This window comes from Meleagris gallopavo, chromosome 6 (assembly GCF_000146605.3).
Source record: "Meleagris gallopavo isolate NT-WF06-2002-E0010 breed Aviagen turkey brand Nicholas breeding stock chromosome 6, Turkey_5.1, whole genome shotgun sequence".
NCBI classification, from domain to species: domain Eukaryota; kingdom Metazoa; phylum Chordata; class Aves; order Galliformes; family Phasianidae; genus Meleagris; species Meleagris gallopavo.
In genome coordinates this window covers 43174063-43193891 of record NC_015016.2, presented here as the reverse complement: position 1 = coordinate 43193891, position 19829 = coordinate 43174063, and the positions used below count along the sequence as shown (strand labels likewise).

The 19829-nt window shown below is 39.1% G+C and overlaps 1 protein-coding gene across 1 annotated transcript in view; it reads left to right on the top strand.

The window, feature by feature from the left end:
* SUSD5 (sushi domain containing 5) overlaps positions 1-19829 on the top strand; it is a 45535-nt gene that overhangs the window by 15259 nt on the left and 10447 nt on the right. The window contains exons 3-4 of the mRNA XM_031553975.1: positions 6578-6696; positions 14662-14850. Coding sequence (XP_031409835.1) covers positions 6578-6696; positions 14662-14850 — 308 coding nt within the window. The remainder of the gene's footprint in view (positions 1-6577; positions 6697-14661; positions 14851-19829) is intronic.

Sequence of the window (19829 nt, the reverse complement as noted above, 5' to 3'; positions counted from 1 at the left end):
GCTTGCTTATCTGCAGAGGAGCAGTCCTAATAATATGTCAGTTTGCCAAGCTCCTGTTTTATTTCAAGGCTTTGCTCTGCTGCCTGATGAGAATGCATATGAATTTTCTCCTACATGCCTGTATGACATGGGCCAATTAACTCCCTTCAAGAGATAATCCAGACATAGGTGACAGCATATAGTCCAATTAAAAATGCTAAATCTGGTTCTGAGACTAAGGAGTCTTAGAAATGCACTCCTTCTGAAAAGACATTCAGTCCCTCTTCTAGGAGATGCAGGGCAGTACTGAAAGACGTGAACAAGGCATGAGTGAGACAACACCTGCAATACTGCAATGTGATTCCTGACATCCAAGCTTGGAGGAGATGAGTTCAGGCTTGGAGGTGCACATAATCTTAGCAAGTATACAAGAGTGACTAATACCAAGATTTTAACTTGCCAGCTAGGTCTAATGGGGTTGATATTCAATTTTTCAGAAGAACTTCTCCTTCATATTGTTTTTTTTCCTCACAATCTCTTTATTATCTAATCCCATCTGAAAGCTTCTGGTCTGAGCATAGAGTTTCTTTGTAAATTAACAGCATTTAGTAAACATTATAAAACCTTTTGGTAACTAATTAATATCATTTGTTATGAATGCTGTGGAGTGGTTCATTTGTGGAATACATACAGTTGAACTGGGTAAAACCAATTACCTAGTGACACTTGGTATGTCTTTGAGCACCCAATTAACTAGTCCAGGACAAGAAGCAATCCTGATCTCCTCTATGTACACTGAAAATGCTCAAATTATATGTACATAGTGATATTATAGTAAAATGAGTATATAAAATCTTTCATACTAGGCTACAGTATGAAAAATCTGCATGAATGGGCCATATTTATTTAATGAACAGAGGCCTTACTATTTCAGTAGTCATATGTACAATTTTAAGCACAAAAGAGTGCATTTTGGGATATATTTTTAAGAATTTAAAGGATATTGGTTCTGCCTCGGTAAGACCTCCTTTTGACATTTCCAGTGGCAGTATTGCTGTTGGAATGTCTTCATGTCACACTTAGCAGCTGCTTTCTTTGGGTCACATCCAGCCAAAATTAGCCTCTATAGTTCCCAGTCAATGGACTTTCCAAAGCCCACCTGTGCTCCCCTTCATGACTTTTCATGGAAATTTTCTTCCCTTCAGTAATCATGAACATGTCATTTGTATTTTATTCCTCATCAGAGCCAGCTTTATAATTTGCAGTTTCCCAAACTACAGAAGGGAAAGACTAAGAATAAAAATCCTCCAGTTTGGCTTCCAGACTACTGATTTTTTTTCTCTCACCTAGTTAATGAAACACAAGTGGTAAAACTTATCCACGAAAAAAATTAGCACAGGATGTTAACGATTTATCTTGACTAAGGATAGTGATGAAGTTTTAAACTTACTAATTAGAGAAAGTCTTGTTATAGTTACATTATGTTATGAACCAGACTTTCTCAGTGCCTCTACTTTCACATCACTCATGATGGCCGCTGAGTAGAATATACTCATATTCAAGCTCACACTTCCATGAAGACATGCCATAAGATCCTCCTGGCTCAATCCAGATAATTTATTGACGAGACAACTTGCGATCAGTTGGCAGATAGCATCGTGACTATAAAACACCCTGGTTCCACCCACTATTTTTTGCATTGATGCTGGAATTGATCGAGCTGTGTTGTATAATCTCAGCCATTAACTCCATCTATATGAACTTAGGTTTACTGAAAGCTTTTCAAGTATTACAAAATTGCTATGCAATAATATTAGAAAGCAGAAGTACCAGAGGACACTAGTATAGCCATAATTTATTATTTATATAAAATACAATTTTTTAATTAGATGTTTATTAGATAATACCATATTATGTCATATAGTGGAATAAATACTATTCAAATCAGCCTCTTCTGCTATTTCCTTCCTAGAGCAGAGGAACTAGGAATAATGCAAAATATACCAATACCTCACTGTTTAGTAGATGGATTAGAAAAGTGTGTAACCAGCACAAATGCAAGTGGAATAATTCAAGAAAGTCTGGTTCCCGCTTTGTGCTAAATATTAAACTTTCTCCTCTCATACCCATATGCTAAATACAATATCTGAATTACCTTCACCATCCTCTGGTCTTACCTTCAGGGTGGGTACAGAGCAAGCACAATAAATTGTTCTTACATGGATAAATTGCCCAGACATAAATAAGCTGGGTCCAAAACAGTGCAGAGTCCCTGTGCTTTCTCTTGCACTCTTGCTTGAGAGGGAGAGAGGCACCATGAAGCAGACTGTCTTTCTAGGCTAAGTGGCAATGGACTGAGGAGAACCTCACTAGATTTTGGCTCTACTTGTCAAGATACCAAAAGGAAACACTGTCGGTGCCCTTCTACATTCCATTGCAGAGCAGAGGCTGTTGTCAACACTGCTGAAATCTTTTTTCCAATGATGCCCTTCAAGTAAGCTCTCACGTGATGGATGTTGCTGAAGTAAGAATTCAATGCCTCTATATGAGGATGGTGACCATAATTGCTCATAACTATAAAACTTGGGACTCTTTTAGTAGCAACCTTGATTTTCAGTCCTCATTTAAACTTGCAAGATAAGGTAAGAGAAAAGCTTAGGAATGATTTCTCATAAAATTATTCTGTAAGGCAAAACAATTTCTTTCAATTTTTTAAGATTAAAAAATAGAACCAAGCTAGGAAACCTTTTGAGAACACCACAGACATGAAAAAAGATGTTAATACTGTGAGAGTTTTTCAGAGTTCATGGCAGTGTAGTAATAGTTTTTAGAGATGCATGAGTATTTCAAGCAGATATATATCTAATGTAGAAGATTATTGTGGATGATTTGCATTTTGAACTCAAGTTTCTTCCAAGCACGTCTGAAATGTTACTTTCATAAGAATTTCCATAGAAGGAAAAATACAATCACTTTTTTTTATTAATATGAGATACAAAATCATGCGTTACACTGCTGTAAGCAGCAGGCTGTAACATATCCAAGAAAGGTGAGGAATGAGCAATTCTGTAGAAGTTTATGTTCAATTACTCCATGAAAGTAACAATAAGTAGAATTAAAATTCCCTACGTGACTACATTCTTCTAAATGTCTGGGTGCTTGGATGCCTTCCTACAAAAAAATGTAAACTTTGTGGCATTCTCTCAACCATGATGCATGATAGACCACTGCAACAATTCAAAATAATAAAGAATCAACTAGGCTCTGCATTTCCACAACTTCTCACCAGGGTGCTGGAACTACAAGAGATGGCTGTAAATAGGAATAATATATATTTATTGGTTTCTTATTGCAGTATGGCAATGCTGCTGCTAAGCAAATGTCAACATATGTTGAATTCTGAACTGAGAATGTGCTTGCCATTTTCCAGTCATCAAATGAAAGCAATTGACAAAGTTAAAAGTATCAAAGCCTACCTGTGAGAGCTGAGACAACAGTGTACCTACATCTTTCATCTGTAATTACAGCATTTTACAGGTTTGGAGAAACATACCTGCCCTCAAGAACTCTGAGAAAAGAGGCTATTATTGTGTATTTTTAGTTGTGCCTGCAGTCCTACTGACTGCAAAGACAATTTCAGTGCCAAAGGCATTGCAGGTCTAATCATTAGAGCTGCTGCTGAGAAATGCTGAGTGCTACTGAAGCTCCTTTTAGCAGTGGTAAAAACAGCTTATGGAAGATGTTCAAAGCCTGCAGGATTGAGCTTTGGTAACTACTGACAGAGAAGGAGGAATAGGAGACATTAAGTAGATTTTGGTTTGTTTTTTTTTTTCCTATGTCTACAGGGCATGTTTTCTTTCCTCTTGGAATAATTACATTAGAATGTTTTCTGTTTCAATCAGATCAATTTTAATATGACAATCTAAATTAAATTTCTAAGTGGAGGATTAGCCAAGGTCTGCTCTGCTGCAGGAAAAAAAAAAATAGAGCAATTTTAGAGCTTCATGTAGAAAAAACCACACAGAACTACATTAGGAGATCTTGACATCATTTGAAGTCTTTTTTTAATAGGTAATGTTGAAACCATACTTAAGTACTCTTCATGTACTTGGATATCTAAGAAATGCTTTAAAATTTATTATCCACTTATTGTGTTCTATTTTTATTGCCTACAAACTTGTAATTTGTTGTGCAATACGTGGGGAAAAAAAGAAGAAAATCATGCTCTTTGAACACGTGGTCTTTAATGTGAATCAGATATCCTGGATTGGTGATGATATGAATATAATAAGGACGTATCACTCACTTTTTAGCCTGTTGAAGAAATGATACAGAAATTATGGTGCTTTGGGCAGAAGCAAAATAGAACTGCTAGAGATTGAAATTCAAAATCAGAATGTTCAAGAAGGATTTTTAAAGCTGGATCCTAAATATCAGAAATTTTATTCCATGATTGAGTATGCGAAGAAATATCACCTGATTTTAGCAGACAGGGTTGCCCAGGTAACGTGAAAACAACTATTTTTCTTGCTGTTGTTTAAAAGGGCTGAAGTCTTAAGTCTTACAAGGAAAAGGTCCAGATTTTTAAAGATACTTCATTATCTGTCTATTCAGGGTTGCAAGGCATAAACAAGGTCGGAAGACAGGAGAGTAAGTGACCATTGGAAAGATTAAGGTTGCTAAGTCACAGTTTCATTCACTTAGGCCATGAAAGACCTAGTGGAACAATATGTGAACACATACAAAAATTGCCAATTAACAGGCTGACTGCCAAGTCATCTAAACCCAGTTTGACAAACGAGTTTGTCTAGGTGCCCCATGGCACTCCTGAAGGAGTCAGATCTTAAAGAACGGCATTAAATTCTAGGAGAACTCAATTTTAAACTCCTGTGGAATATAGTCTTCAAGTGACCCACAAAAAGTCAGGAGGTGCTTTCCTTACAAAAGAAACATGTTCGCTTTGAAATTACAGAGCAGCTTTTAGTAGGGGATTACATCATGTCATTTTTCAGAGCAGAAGTGTGGTAGGAACCATTCTGGTACATATGCGTGACCGGTACCATATGGCTTTTTTCATGTTGCTTTTGTTTGTTTACATTAAAACACATTCAAGTTGCCTGTCTAACAGCTCAAGAACCAACATATGCCAGAATTAAGATGGTCTGCACAATCGTAATTCAGTCCACTTGTGTAAATCAATTGTTATGCAGTACTTAAGTGTGGGATCAAATACTGGCTTTCTACTAGAGCTTTTCCACATTCAGTAAATGGGCAGTTAGTCAACATTTATTTTATTATCCAAAATGAGTGTGGGACTGCTGGCACAGCTAGTTCAACCATTGCGCAATACGAAATGATAGATTTCCTCCACTGGAAAGATTGCTCTGCGGAAAACATTTTGGTCTTGCTTTCACTAGAGGAGCTGACCATGCAACGCTTCTACAGACCTGCTGTCTGTAAAATATAAAACCCACACCATTAATATCCAGCTGCAAAAATTGGGGCTGAATTCACTTTCCCAGCCTTTCTAACCTTCAGTGTAACAATAAGAGCAGTGTCTTCTCTAACAAACTGTCTTTTATTAGTAAGTTTTAAGCAGCCAACACAGCTGAAAGAAGAGATAATTAATAATCTCCTCTTCTATGTTCAGCATCTACAGGCTTGTAAAACTAAATACAATTTTTTTTTAACCTTTGTTCAAGCCTATAAAAAGGCAACAGGATGGATTAAGTACTGCTGAGTACCAAACCAGAAGAAACGGATTTTAAAGAAGTGGAAAAGCTGTTAAACCAACTAACCGGACTACCAATGAACCAACCAACCAGCTTATTCCCGAGAACTCACGATGAGTTTTCTCAGGCTGCAATTTAACAACAATTTAAGAGAGTTTAACCTGTAAAAGGAACGTGATTTGAAATTAGAGAATGTAACGTTCCTGTCTTGTCAGTTCCTGCCAGTTACTTTTTGTGTTGACAACAGTGTGTCTTGGCTATGCATCTATACCATCCCTAGTCCACCAGAACTGTGTGCTACAGCTCAGTATGGGAGTAAATATTGCTATTTCTGTTTTCAAAATGGAGAAAGTGAAACAGGCAAAAATGCTTTCAGTCACAGCTGTGCAGCAGATTAAAATAACAAATAAGATAAAAGAACCTGGAACTTATGCAGCAAGCATAAGTTTATTACTAGTGATTTATAATCTTTCAGACCATGTCTTGACACTTCTACTCATTTTTTATTCAGGTATCATTGGTGAGAATTTATATCGCTGAAATACGAGTGCAGAACATGAGCTTACATACACTGGGACTTGGTCTGATATTTAGAACCATTACAGAACATATGATAAACATCCTTTATTGCTTCCTGTATTGCCTTGGACTGATCTACAGCAAGCATTTTTTTAATTACTTCTAATTCTCCCCTGGCTTTTTTCATACATCTTCCCATACTAATGCCTTATGTGCCAACTCTTAAACAATTAAACTAAGGCTAAAGCTAAAGCCTGACTACTGTGCTAAAAGATCTCCAAACTTCACCTGCATGTACAACTCCAGAAGATTTCTGATTATTTTTTTCTTCTTCTTCTTTATTTTAGGACAATAATATGCAGAAAGACGGGCAGCAAACAACAGAGCGTGAAAGCCATTGATGTTAAAATTGAAACCGATCCCTTTGTGAATGACCAATATGATGCTTTTTGTGTAAAGGATGAAGGTCAGCACTGATATACTATTGAAATAATGCACAGTAATCGCTGTCTTGAAACATTAGAAGTTTTGCCTTCAATTTTTCTACTGCTGAGAGGCAAAATGGGGATATTCAGGAATAAATCTGTACAGTAATCTCCTGCTGAGAGAGCAAACTGCTACAGAGACATTGGTTGCAGGGAATAAATTGCATTACCATTTGTCTTTGCTGCAGTTTAGCAAGTTCAAAGAGCACTGCTGATCTGAAAGAGACCATTCTGGTGTTCAAAGAACACTCTTTATGGAAAAGGATATATCTGGCATCAACATATCTGATATACCCGAAGCATCTCCCACACTCAGCACTGTAACTAAATGTAATTTGGAAATCTGGCTTCCAGCCACAAAACACTGTGTTGTTGCCTATCTGTCCATATACAGTACTTGTGTGCAAATATCTTCATTGCCTCCATTTTCTTTTTGTTTGTTAGTTATTTTGTTAACAATTGCAGTCTGGCCCATGGATGATTCTGAAAGCCAAATTATTTCCAGTTTAAGCTGTTGTTTAAAATTTGGGATTGAGATGCTGGAATGCACAAGGGAAAATTGTGTCCAAAGGCAAAACATAAATTGTTACTGCTAGACAGAATTGTGTAAAGAAATTTGGAAACCCCTGAAACAGATTATTGGTGTCTGCAGTGAAGTTTTGCATTTCTTTTCAAGGAAAGCAAGGGCAAGCAGATGGCCTTTACTGAGAAATGCTAAGCTCATGACACAGTGGGGGCATTTAAACTAAGAGTGTCAGCAGAGAGAGTGAAGATACGATTGAAGTGAAATGTGGCAGAGGTAGATTTACACCTTGTCGTTCAAGCACTGCAGTTTGACTGGCCATCCTCTCAGATAACCACCGTGCTATGAGCTTCAGGCTCCGTGCTGCTATAAGCAGTGCCAGCTTTGTCACCCAGTTGTTAATGCTGTCACACAAGCACCTTTGTGCTTTCTGCCATGTGGCTTCTCACATATAAGAGCAGCTCCCTGTAAACATCTGCAGAACTATCTCATTGTCTTCCTTCAAATCTCTCTTTTGTCAGTATCCACCCAAAGAGAAAATACTTGCAAAGGGTCAGGCAGCTGTGGCAGGCTGAAGTCATTGCTGTGAGCACCACTGTCCCATTGTATCCTGTGCTCCCCTATCCTTCTCCACCTCCTGCTTCTGCCCTTACGCGTGGGGAAGGAACTGTGCTTGCATTTTGTGTTTGTTTACTGCTAGCAGTAAAGGGGAGGTGGTGAAAATAAGAGTGGAATCTGATTGTGTTTGTTGGAAAGAAGTCCCACTTAATACCCAGACACTGCACAGCTAAAACTCGGGGGAAGAATCAGATCATTTGCTAAAAAGAGACTTGTTCGCAAGTATTTTGTTCAAGGCAGGGAGTTTCCTGGTGACAGAATGGGATGATTGTGCCAACATGCTCATCAAATATTACTTAAATACAGAAATGTTTCCAGATGACAGTAAGGCTCCCTCTTCTTTGACTATACCCACACACACAAAAATCAGTATGCAGAGCTGATGTTTGAGAAAAAGTCATAAGTGAAGCTGTGTGTTTGGAAGACCTAATTTATAGCTGATATGAGAAGATCAATGTCCAGAAAGAAAATAGCCATCACTCACAGGTGTAATGCATACTAACATACAAGACATGAAGTAGTTGAATGACAAAAGAACATCATACACCCGAGGATGCCATTTTCAGTTTTAGGAAATAATTGTCCAATAAGAAATAGCAATAGCAAACCTCCCATCACAGCCACAGCCATGGGCACTACCTGGTTCACCCACCTGCACGCAGCTCTGATAGCCAGAAAGCATTGCCTGTGGGAAAGGTTAAGAGCTGACACTACTTTGTGCAAATGCCAATAGAAAAGATGCCTGGATTTGCATCTTTGAAACTCATCTTACCAAACTGAGCAGAAACTCAACAGCTCTCCCTCTTTGTCCAAGCTGACTAAAGTCAGCTGAAGGCTCAGACAGAGGGGCTGGTTGAGGGCAGGTGGAGGGAACAGTCAGATCAGCCTTCCCGTCAGAAGTGATACTGATCATGATTCTTAACAGCCCTATTTTCTGACCTTAGAGCTATGCAAAGGGCATCTCAAACCGCCATGAAACTTTTAGCACAAATCACTGCAAAATTGCCTTCTTAGGCCTTGTTTTACAATGAATCTTTAGTCAGTTATCATTTAGTCCATGATTGAGTTCAGCTGACTTGCCAAAGCATATACCTCAGTATGCCCCAACAGTTGGGGCAGTGGTGATCTGCTTATGCGATCAGGCTTTTGCACGTAAAAATTTGAAGAGACAAATACAACTTTTTAATGCTTTTGGAACAAATCTGGTTGTGTACACAATAAATAATCACAGCAGCCTTTGATACTAGGAGTTATGTTTTGCAGGGAAGAATGTAGCCGTTGTGTTTTATGAATGCTGTGAGTATAGTTGTAGTTTTCATAATACAGAGAAATTGTCTGTCTCCTCAGTTCCTCAGGAACAAGTGTTTTGTGCAGCCATTAGTTAGGAAGACAGTTCTATACTCGTTTGCAATCTCTGAGATCAGCAACTTTTTCTCTCAACTCCAAGTGCCAAAAATTACCTAAAAACGTGGTAGACTGCCTCTTCTAAAAATGAAGTCTGAACATGCAAGTCAAATCTGGCCCACATGCATTTGTTCTCAATCAAAACTGACAAGCAAACATTTGTAAGTATAAAAGAAAGAAAACAAGAACAACAGAAAAACACTAGACTGAATTTTTTACTAGCACTTTTTTTTTTTTTTCAGGAAAGCATATCATTCAATTTTAATTGTATATAATCATCTTGATGATCTTTCTTGCTTTTTTTTTTTTTTTTTAATGCAACAAAGGAATGATTTCTTTGTTCATCCTTTCCAAGTTTTACTGGTTCTTTCTTTCGGTGACAACTGGTATTTATAGGGAACAAGTAAGTCCTCTGTTCTGTAAGGCTTTGATTTTCTGCCATCATAGAAAAAAGTAAACAGGCTGCAAATTGTAGTAGCTTACAGCATAAATGGAAATCAAACTTTGTTAAACAGGACTGCTGCTCCAGATACCCATCAGAAGTTGATGGCTGATGTACATATTACAGCTTGCCTTTTTCAGCAGTATGAATTAAAAAAAAGAAACATGCAATCAAACTATCTGGTTTATATTTAAGGCATTTCTTCTAATTTATCATGCTTTCCTATGGATATGTAGTTTTTTTATTTTTACTTTATTGCTACAGCTTTCCTTTCCAGAGCTTTGCATATAGCTGACAGTGAATTTCCAGCTACCTGGTGATGTCCTTAAAAGCAATAAATGAAGTTAGTCTTTACTAGCCCTATCTGACGAAAGACATCCTAACATCAGTAGCTTACAAGCGGCACTCACGTCTGCTGTGTTTGATTTTTGTCCTTTATTTGCACTCAGTATTTTTATACAAGATGAAAAATTCCATAGACTTCAGTGTCTCTGCAATCAAGAAGAAAAACAAACATCCACACTCATCTTTCACAGCGCTGAGCTCTAAGAGTCGTGTTTTCCAATTTCTTAATGACAAGATGACATCCTATGAATTCCAGTGGTCTCTTTAGAAAAACTGCTGAATTGGATGGTTGTGAAAGGGAATATTTTATATCAAAGAGGATGTTTTGTGTCAGCTTTCAGAGCATGGTACGCTGGTAAAGTAGCCATTGTAGATAATTAGATTTCAGTAGATCTGCAGCTCTGCCAGGTGGTGTGGAAGCAGAAGTCTGCATCTATTTTGAGTTGTTTTTTTTTTTCCTTTTACTAATTGGCTGTCCTTTCTCTAGACAGTATTATATCAAAGCGTCACTAAAAATCTTTACAAACTGATGAGTTACTTGTAGTTTAAATTGAGAAAATGTTTCTGGACTAGTGAGGAGGGATGTTATTTCCTTAAAGTGTCTCATGTTGACTGCCAGAAATCATCTGTCACAAGTTCCTTCTCACACATGTTTTGACATTAAAGTTCCTCTTCAGAAGGCCATAATTCCCTAAGGTCAATCAAGACAGAATCTGCTAAATCAGTTAATGAGAAGTGAATTAAATCCCTTGTAAAAAAAAATAGCGGCTTAGTCTCTTGAGATGTTCATCGCCAGAATCATCACTAGCCCTAGTGAACATATCTGTGCTGAACACTTACATCCTTGCTGTGCTTCTAATTCCTGTTCAGTTGTTAGATGTTGCCTCTGTCCTGAATTCCAGTCATGTATATTGACTGTGGTGAGGATTGTCACTCCTGGAGACAGTTTTTTACTGCTGACATGAGGTTCTTCCATATACTTGCACATTTCCGTGTATCTGTGCTATATTTTCTTGCTGCATAACATAATCTATCCTTGCTTACTAGAGCTAAGTTATTCATGTATGCAGTTCTGTTAGGTGTTTGACCTCACTGTCAATATGTGGGTCAGATTTGCATCATGTCTTCTTCATAAAAAGGCATCCAGATGATCACCCACCAAGTCTTCTGCTCACAGCTGGCATTAGGACATCAGACCTCTCTGAGGTAAACTGAGTGAGGACCATGAAACCTGAGAATGGACTCAGGATTTCCAGGTTTGAACATGTAATCTTGCACAAGTGGGGAGAGAATGAGGTCTTCTACATCTGGCAAGAGTGTTGAGGGGATATAGTAGGGCACATCAGGCTTTTTGTAATTGGAAACGTGCCCTGAGCTCATCTTTTAGCAAGAACCAACGTAGTCAGTGGTTACTGAGAGGACAGAGGAGACAAAAAGCAATGCTTTGGATGGAGAGCGCTCCCACAGCACGAGAGGAGCAGTCCTCATCTACTGCAGTCAGTACTCCAGGCAACCTCTGTAGACACCCTAACACAGAGCACTGCTGTTCCTCCAAATGACAAGCTGCTGCCAGCCTGCTCTCTATCATGCTTTGTGGCCTTGATCTGCTTCCTCTCTCCCAGCCTAAACGCCAACACTGAGCACAGGCTGTTCTTCCAAACAAATCCGTGATTTGCCACCTCCTGGCACTCAGGCTGCAAACAAAAACCTGAAGCATGTCCCCAGATGTGGCTCAGTCTGATGGGCTGCTAGGCCAGTATCACTCCTGTTCTTGTACCAGAACAAGCAGGTTTGATGAAGAGCTGAGAAGGAATTGTCATAGCAACTGAGACTGCAGAAGGGTGAAGATCTGTAATATGCAGCTCTGAAAATTTCCATACTTCTTACACGAGAGGATCACAGCCACGTGAATGTAGGAACTGGTGTATATCTGCAGGATATTGGCTGCCCCTTAGTCCTGTCTGCACTGTCACACAGTATGCTCTGCAGCAAAGACACTACCTTCCGACATCTCATATGAGACATTCAAAAGTTCCACACACAATTTCATCCAGGGATATCATGAACTTCTCTTTTTCTTTCCATTTACACATCAGCCTGGTTTCTCTTTCAGGATCTCATTATTCTCTGTAATCACATCTACTGCTGGATTTTACAATAACGCTCCCTTCAGCTTGCTTTCTTTCCTGGAAGATTATAACGTGCTTTTAAGTGCATTTGACATAACGTAAATGTATTTAGTCAGTGTGTTATTTTTCTGTTTCCTTTGGCCAAATAACTGACAAGCAAGGCTTTGCAGATAAGAATACTCTCTGACGTGTATTTGTCCCTTACAGCCTTGGGACCAATACTTCCCTCAGAGCAGATACACAGTTCCCATTTGTACAGATGAAAGTGACTGCATAAATAAAGTACATGAAATGCAGGGGTCTGTAGCCTTCCTATGAGGCAATAAAATATTTTTTACTCCTTTCATCCACATCAATCTCCATTCATCCTACTGGCTCACAGGAAGCGCATTAGCTGCTAACTACTCCTCACTTCCTCAGATGCCAAACCTCCAGAAGACTGTGCATAAACTGAGCTTTGTGTAGCCTCAAGAGCTTGTTTTTTCTGTCCGTGTGTGTGTGCATAACTCCCACTAACTTCTGAAGGTGTTAGACAGTATATGTATGTGTACGGTACGGAGAATAGACTTCAAAGCTCTGACTTCAGTAGTGTGTCCCTTAAATTAGTGGCAGATGTTGTCCAGAATACCCAGTGGAGATGTGGTTAGCCATCAATTTCTAAGACCCTGATTGAAAAGAACTTCCACAGAGCGTGGATATTTATCACTGCATTATGAGGTAAATAACGGTTAACGTAAACGCATCATATTTCTACATAAGCATTTATTTACATGAAGCATGTAGGTGGTGGGGACTCCGGAACTCAGTGGGGATCCTGCAGGATGCCCACAGTGCTGGTGAGGCTTGCTCTCTGGCAAGACAGTCTGAGCTTTTGCAGAAACTGGATTGAAAAAAGAGTGTTTTCTTTTCAGTCAAAACTGTTGCTCGTTCAAAACTGTGAATATGAAGTGGTATCAATGGAAATGTTGTTCATTTGTTGTTGTTAGAAGGACAACTATGCAATGTCCCAAAAGCAGGCTTCAGTAAAGTAGCAGAGGTGTTCTCTGAAAACATTTCTCTTTTTAAGGAGCATAGTCTTGGAGGTCATGTTTTCACCTTCCAAACAAAAGTCTTTTCATGGAACATAACCTTTTCATAGCCAACTAAATAGTTAGCTTTTTGTATCCAAGCAAACAGGGTACAGGAGAGATCAATACTAGGACACTGACCTAACCCTAGGTTTCCCATATCCTGTATAATTATCAGGATTCCTGAGCTTTTGCCTACTAGTCTTTATTTTTGTTGCTCTGTATCAGGACAAAAGCAGATTTTTGAATCTTCAATTATTTTGGCAAATGGAGTACTTGGGGTTTTTTCTTCTACTGTCAATAAGTGTTCTAGAATCAATGGAAAAAGCCCCAGATTTGTAAAATACTATAAAAATTTATTTTTACCAACACTGCAGACTTTGTCTATTCGTAAGACCACGTTTTTTGCACTGGAGGGTTGTTGTTGTTTGCTTTTGTTTTTTTTTTTTTTTTGTAAGCAGGAGATGTATATTGCAAAAGAGATGGTAAAAAGTCTGGGAAAAAAGGGGGTCATGGCAAAGACTTTTGAGTGAAGAGAAACTGCCTATCAGTTCTCTGGAAGACCTCAGCTCACGCTATTAACAATAGCTGAGACAGTTCAAACCTAGAAAGAGAATTAAAATTTGGTCTATGCTGGTGTTGACAGTGGTCTGTTTACTCCCTACATGTGCTTCTAATACATAGAACAAAAAGCTGAAAACCATTTTTATATTGCTTGCCATAATTTTTACTTCCCGTTTTTTGGTGCTGTTGGCAGAAATATTATTAAATAATATCAGATTTTATAGGTGATAAATTTAGCTCACTGAGAGCAAAGCTAAGTTATCCCTGGTTTTTGTTAAGTTGAAGAGCACAAGTAACCATTTATTACAAGTTATTCTCTTACAAGGAAATTGAGTATCTGAGGACAAACTTTTGATTTGGAGCGTGTCTAGAAGATTTGTCCTTCTGGGCATTTCCTTCCTATGACAGGGACTCGGTCACTTCTCCATCTAATGAATATTAAAGTGCCAGTCTTGAACAATTGCAGAAGTTATTCTGCAGTTCAGAAAAATTACCGTGTCCAGGCATTTGCTTTCCAGTCCCAGCCTACCCAAGCCTCTGCAGAAGCAGACAGTGAAGCCTGACCATCTGGGCTGACTGATAGGAAGCAAAGCCCCTCTAGATGTGTCGGTGTTGCACACCAGTAACATCTGTCACAGTTACTGCATCACAGTCATAGCCCAGTATATACCATCCCAATTGTAATTTCAATTTACGATTGAAAACAGTAATGAAGGAGTGTAAGAGTGTGAATCAGATGAGATTTATTGGGTTTTGTAGGTTTGTCCTCAGGTTGCTATTTTAGCCATATTCTCAGCACTGGATTTAAAGACCACTGAGAGATCTCTACAACCTTGATTCTTTTCTCCTTGCAGACAAGCCATGTGGAGACCCTCCATCCTTCCCTCACACAATCCTGCATGGCCACACCGGCTTTGAAATGGGGGATGAGCTGCTGTACATTTGTGCCCAGGGGTACATCATGGGCAACAAGGAGACGGCGTTCACACTGCTCTGCGACAGCTGTGGGGAGTGGTATGGGCAGGTGCAAGCCTGTGTCAAAGGTAAGCCTGGCAAGAGGGACATTTTTATCCTTGCTGTATCTGCTGAACCCATGTCAGGGATTCACTAAGTCTTATCTTAGGGCCTTCCACACCATCTTCCTTATATTTCCCACAATAGCCTTTTTCTTTACTATTGAATGTTGTTTTCAATTACTAGAAAGAAGTCTTTGGGAAGAAACTTCATCCACGTATTTAATAGCAGAATCAGACCCTTTCTGGAATTCTGTATGATTTTGATCTTCTTTATGATCTTGTGTGCATTCGTTCTGATCCTGGATGAAGTTTGTAATTTTTCAATGTACTTGCTTTGTTTACTCAAGGAAAGGGATTACTGCTAATGTTACAACAAATATCAGAGGTATTTCTTTCGGTGTAGTTTGAGAGGAGTCATGCCCAGTCAGTGTCAGTCAGCCAAAGACATTGTTTACCAGATGGAATACACAATGCAGGTTTTGTATGTCTTTTGGTATGTTTATTTTCATATGAAGCCAAAGAGGTGCTACAGACCAGGCTATTGAAATCAAAATTCGGTATTTGTTCTTGCTTTTGGGAACCAAAGCAAGCGCAGAGAAAAACTGCTATCTTTCTGTAGGAAGACACTAATCATGGCCTGCACGCAAATAACACATTTCCTTACCATAGACATGCTGAGGTAGTCTGTGGCTTTATCAGCTGGTCACCAGCCTTATATCTTCTTACAGTGATACATGCTGAGGTCCCAAAGAAAAGATCTTCCTTCCAGAAATGAGAAAATGCCTTATGAGGATGGCGTCAATAATTTTCAAGAGTGTGGCAGACCTGTACTCAGTATTTTCCCACTTTGTACTTGCAGCTCATGCCATAAGATGGCTACCAGCATCCAAGCTCCCAGCTCAGGCTGTTTGGGCTTCTTAACCATGGTGAAGGTGCCAGAATGTCTGCAGCTCCAGCTGTGGGATGTGCTGACAAGGAAACTTACTCCGTCTGCAAAAGCATCTGTTAACGTTTTTAAAATTCCTGATAGTATATGGGTTGGGTTTTATAACATTTTAATTTTGTGCCTTCTCATTGCTAGGTTGAATTGACCTGTCTGTCCTTCAGGTGTTCTTGGCTTTCATTTGGGATGCAAATGGACAGTATGGTGGTTGTCCATCTTTTAAACTCCGCACTTTGTCCACTGGCTAATGGGAAGCCAGTCTTTAACTAGCCCTTCCCTAGTTGTCGTTGTAGCACTCTTGAACTTCCAGACTTACATATATGATAAATAGCATTTCATTTTGGTAAGTTAGGAAAATTAAAGATGTATTAAGTTAAAAGAAATGGCCAGGCCACAGAAGAACACTGTGACAGAATGGCAGTAACCCACAGAAACACAATTTGAGTTAGATTTGGGCAGCAAGATGAAAAGGTTAAAAAAAGGAAAGTTTTAACTTTAGTTTGCCTTATTAAAAAGTACACAATTTTTATGATAAACCATGCTTTCAGGATATTTCTCTGCAAGCAGATCAGTGGCTACCCAGATATTTACTCCCTTAAAAGCAATGAAAATGGATTATATTATCAAATAGCTTGACTCAAAGAATAGGACTTTTATAAAAACAAATCAGAAAAGAAAACCACAATAGAAAAAGGCCCTAGAAATTATAATACTGGCCGTTCAGAAATGTTCAAAAACAACTATCTTTATTCACAGGTCACTCTGAAAATAATGTCTCCTATTTATTTCCATGGAAACTACAACAGATACAAAGAGCACAATAACATCATTTGATAGAACAAATTCTCAGCTACACTATTTCTCAATGTAGTCACCACCATTAGGTATGCATTTTCATCAGCAATAAACAAGGGCCTGCATGCCACACTCTCAAAAATCTGCACCAGTGGAGGTGACCCACTATTTCACAGCTGCTATGATGGTGATGATGATATTGCTAGGAGAATGTTACCCATGAAGTCAATCATTCATTGGCCCAAATAGATGGAAGTCAGAAGGCACCAAATCCAGACTATGCAGTGGGCATGGTAGGACAGTCCAGCCAGGACTGGCAGTGTGCTTCACCATCTTCAAACTCACATGGGGCCTGGCATTATTGTGTTGCAAGAGGAAGGTTGTCTTCTTCTTTGGCTCAGTTCTGAAAGTTCAAGCCTTCAGCTTAGTCAGCATCACGATGCAGTGGTCAGAGCAGATGGTTTGTCTGGGTTCCAGGAAATCCAGAAGGATCACACCTTTCCTATTCCAAAAAACAGCGCACATCACTTTATTCCCTAAGGGCTGTCTTGAACTTTTTCTTTGATGGGGAATTCACTTGGAATTCCATGGACTACCATTTTGACTTTGGGTTGTGTAGTGACACAATATCTCATCACCACTAATGATGTGATCCAGAGAACTATCGCTTTCAGCCTCATTTTGGTTCAGTAGATCTCAACAACCTTGCATACAGTGTTCTTTCTGCTCCTGGGTGAGCACTTGTAAACTGGTAAACTTTGTGATATTCCAATGTTGTAACTGTAGTTTCCAACAGATTGAAACTGATATTCAGCTCTGTAAACAGTTTCCTGTTCATAATCTGCTGGTTTATTGGATGAGCTGATCAAGGTGCTCCTCACTTGGAGGTGTGACAGCTGTGCATGGCCATCCAGAATATGTCTTGTCTTTCCTGCCACTCCTGAAAGGCATGACCCACTGCCTCACTGTTCTCACATCCACTGTTTGGTCTCTGTAAATGTTCAGCAAGTGTCAATGAATGTCACTGGGCACCATTTTTTTCCACATGGAAAAATTCTTTTCTCCAGATGTCAGACACCATTTTGTTAGACTTCCCTTCTGCTACTATGTGATGAATGGCAACAAAATGTAATGGGATATTGGTGGGAAGGTTCTACCTCTCCTGCTATCCCACCAACAACTGCCTCTGATGTAATGGACCAACACAGTGAAGTAGGAGGCATTAATTTTGGAGCAGTTCTTGTACATTACTTAGGTTCTGCAACAAACTTTGAAGTTTCCCTTTGTTTAATGATAAAATAAATACACATTCACATCTGGATGCAATCAAGATTTTACTTTCTCATTTGCTTTCTTGTATTATTCCATTCCATGCATAAAGTTCAGAATTGCTCCAATGTTTTAGAACGGTAGTCTGATAACCTTATAGATATTTTTATTTTTATTTTTGTAGAGGATATCATCACATCTTAAAGATTATATTTATGGACATCATAGAGATCCCTTTTTAATGAAAGAATGGGCAGCTGTTGCACAACTGAGCAAGCGGAGTGGACTGTTTCCTTGGATATTGAAGTGATCTAATAGGCTAGAGTCAGCACACCCATTTCAGTTTCTTAATGCCCGTGTTCTTGCAAGAAATTGTTTTTAGTCATGAGTATACACGACCAGGTGGAAACAATCAGGAGGAGAGCTCTCTGAGTAGCAATGAGTTGTGTCTGTGCAGCAAGGAACCAGATATTCAGACCCATCCAACTAGTGCAGAGGTACCAAAAACATTTCTGACATCTTTCTGGACTACTTCAGCTTCCAGAACTGTTACTGCTAACAGCAATTTATATGATTAAGTGAAATACTGCAGGGGATGCTGGGGAACATGGAGGTAGAGAAGGGAAGAAGGGAATCAACATCTGATAACTCAGTGGATCTGAATTTCCCACAATCTGCAACAAACCGACACTTCTTTATTCTTTCCAGTTTCATCAGATGTAGAAATAAAACTGTTTTACGCCAGAGTAAGGATGGGAAAGAATCAGGCCATTTAAGTTGTGTGTGTTTCACTGTTTTCCCTAGATAAATAGTCTATTTCCCCTGTTTTGCCTCAGCCTTTCACACAGCCGCAGGGGAGAGAAAAATATTTTTAAAAGAAATAGGAAAGTGTGGCTGTAAAATCACAAACATCAACACTGGAACTTGGGAGCAGATGTTACATCGAGAATTATGATTTTTAAAATGATTTAAATGTAGATTTCACGCTGAGAGGATGCCTTTGATTATTGTTTTTAAAACACTTTGAGGACCTGGGGTAGAAAATATGTGTTCAGTGAATTATTAATTAATTACATATTCAACCCTCCCGATCACAATTCTTTAAGAAGGGAAGCTTCACCAGAAGACTGAAGTGTGTTTTATTGATGCTGGAGTTCATTATTAAAAATAAAAAAGTAAGAATTCAGTCAAAAAGAACAAAAGGAAATTGGAATTTAATTAAAAGAGGCCTGATTTACAGTTGACGGATATTTTGGGGTCATAGCAGAGAGGAGAATAATTATTGTGTAAGTACTCCAGGAGACAGCGGACACAGCAATTTCTAAGTGCTTGGAGGCAAGCAAATAACTTCTCTATCATGAAGGCTAATAACTGGACTTAAGGGAGAATTTATGTCCCTGCTGGCAGACGGCACTGTTTCTGTTCTCACCGGCTGTCAACAGAGGAAAGATGATCGCAAAGGAACTTCAATGAAGATCTAAGTGCTGTGCTTAGAGGTCGGTAAGATGATGCAGTTCCCTGATGCTGAGTGTTCTCTGGGTGAACAGCTGGAAGAGGGAGGTAGCCCCGATGCTTAGCACAGATGCAATCACAGGGCGAAAATGGCCATCAGAGTATTAAAAGAAATCAGTCCTACTCTTAAATTTTGTGATAATGAGACAATGGGAAAGTCACCGTGCTATTCTCTGCTGTTTCATCCAGCGTATTTATGAAACACTGATAATAATTATCTGGCTTCATAAAGTGCCTTGAGATTTGCAGGTGTTATAGCTGTGTAATGTGGGCCTTGCTGGTAACTCCCACATCGTTATGCACAGCTTTCCAAGATGAATACTAAACAGTAGTCATTGTATTTTTCCTGTGTTAGTGTAAAAGCATCAGGCCTGCTTTTTGTTCCCACTTGTACAACCGGAGCAGATTCAGATCTAAGAACCTATCACCTTACCAGCAGCTGTATGGGAACTGCTGAATCACGGCCTGAACCTCTGATTGACCACCT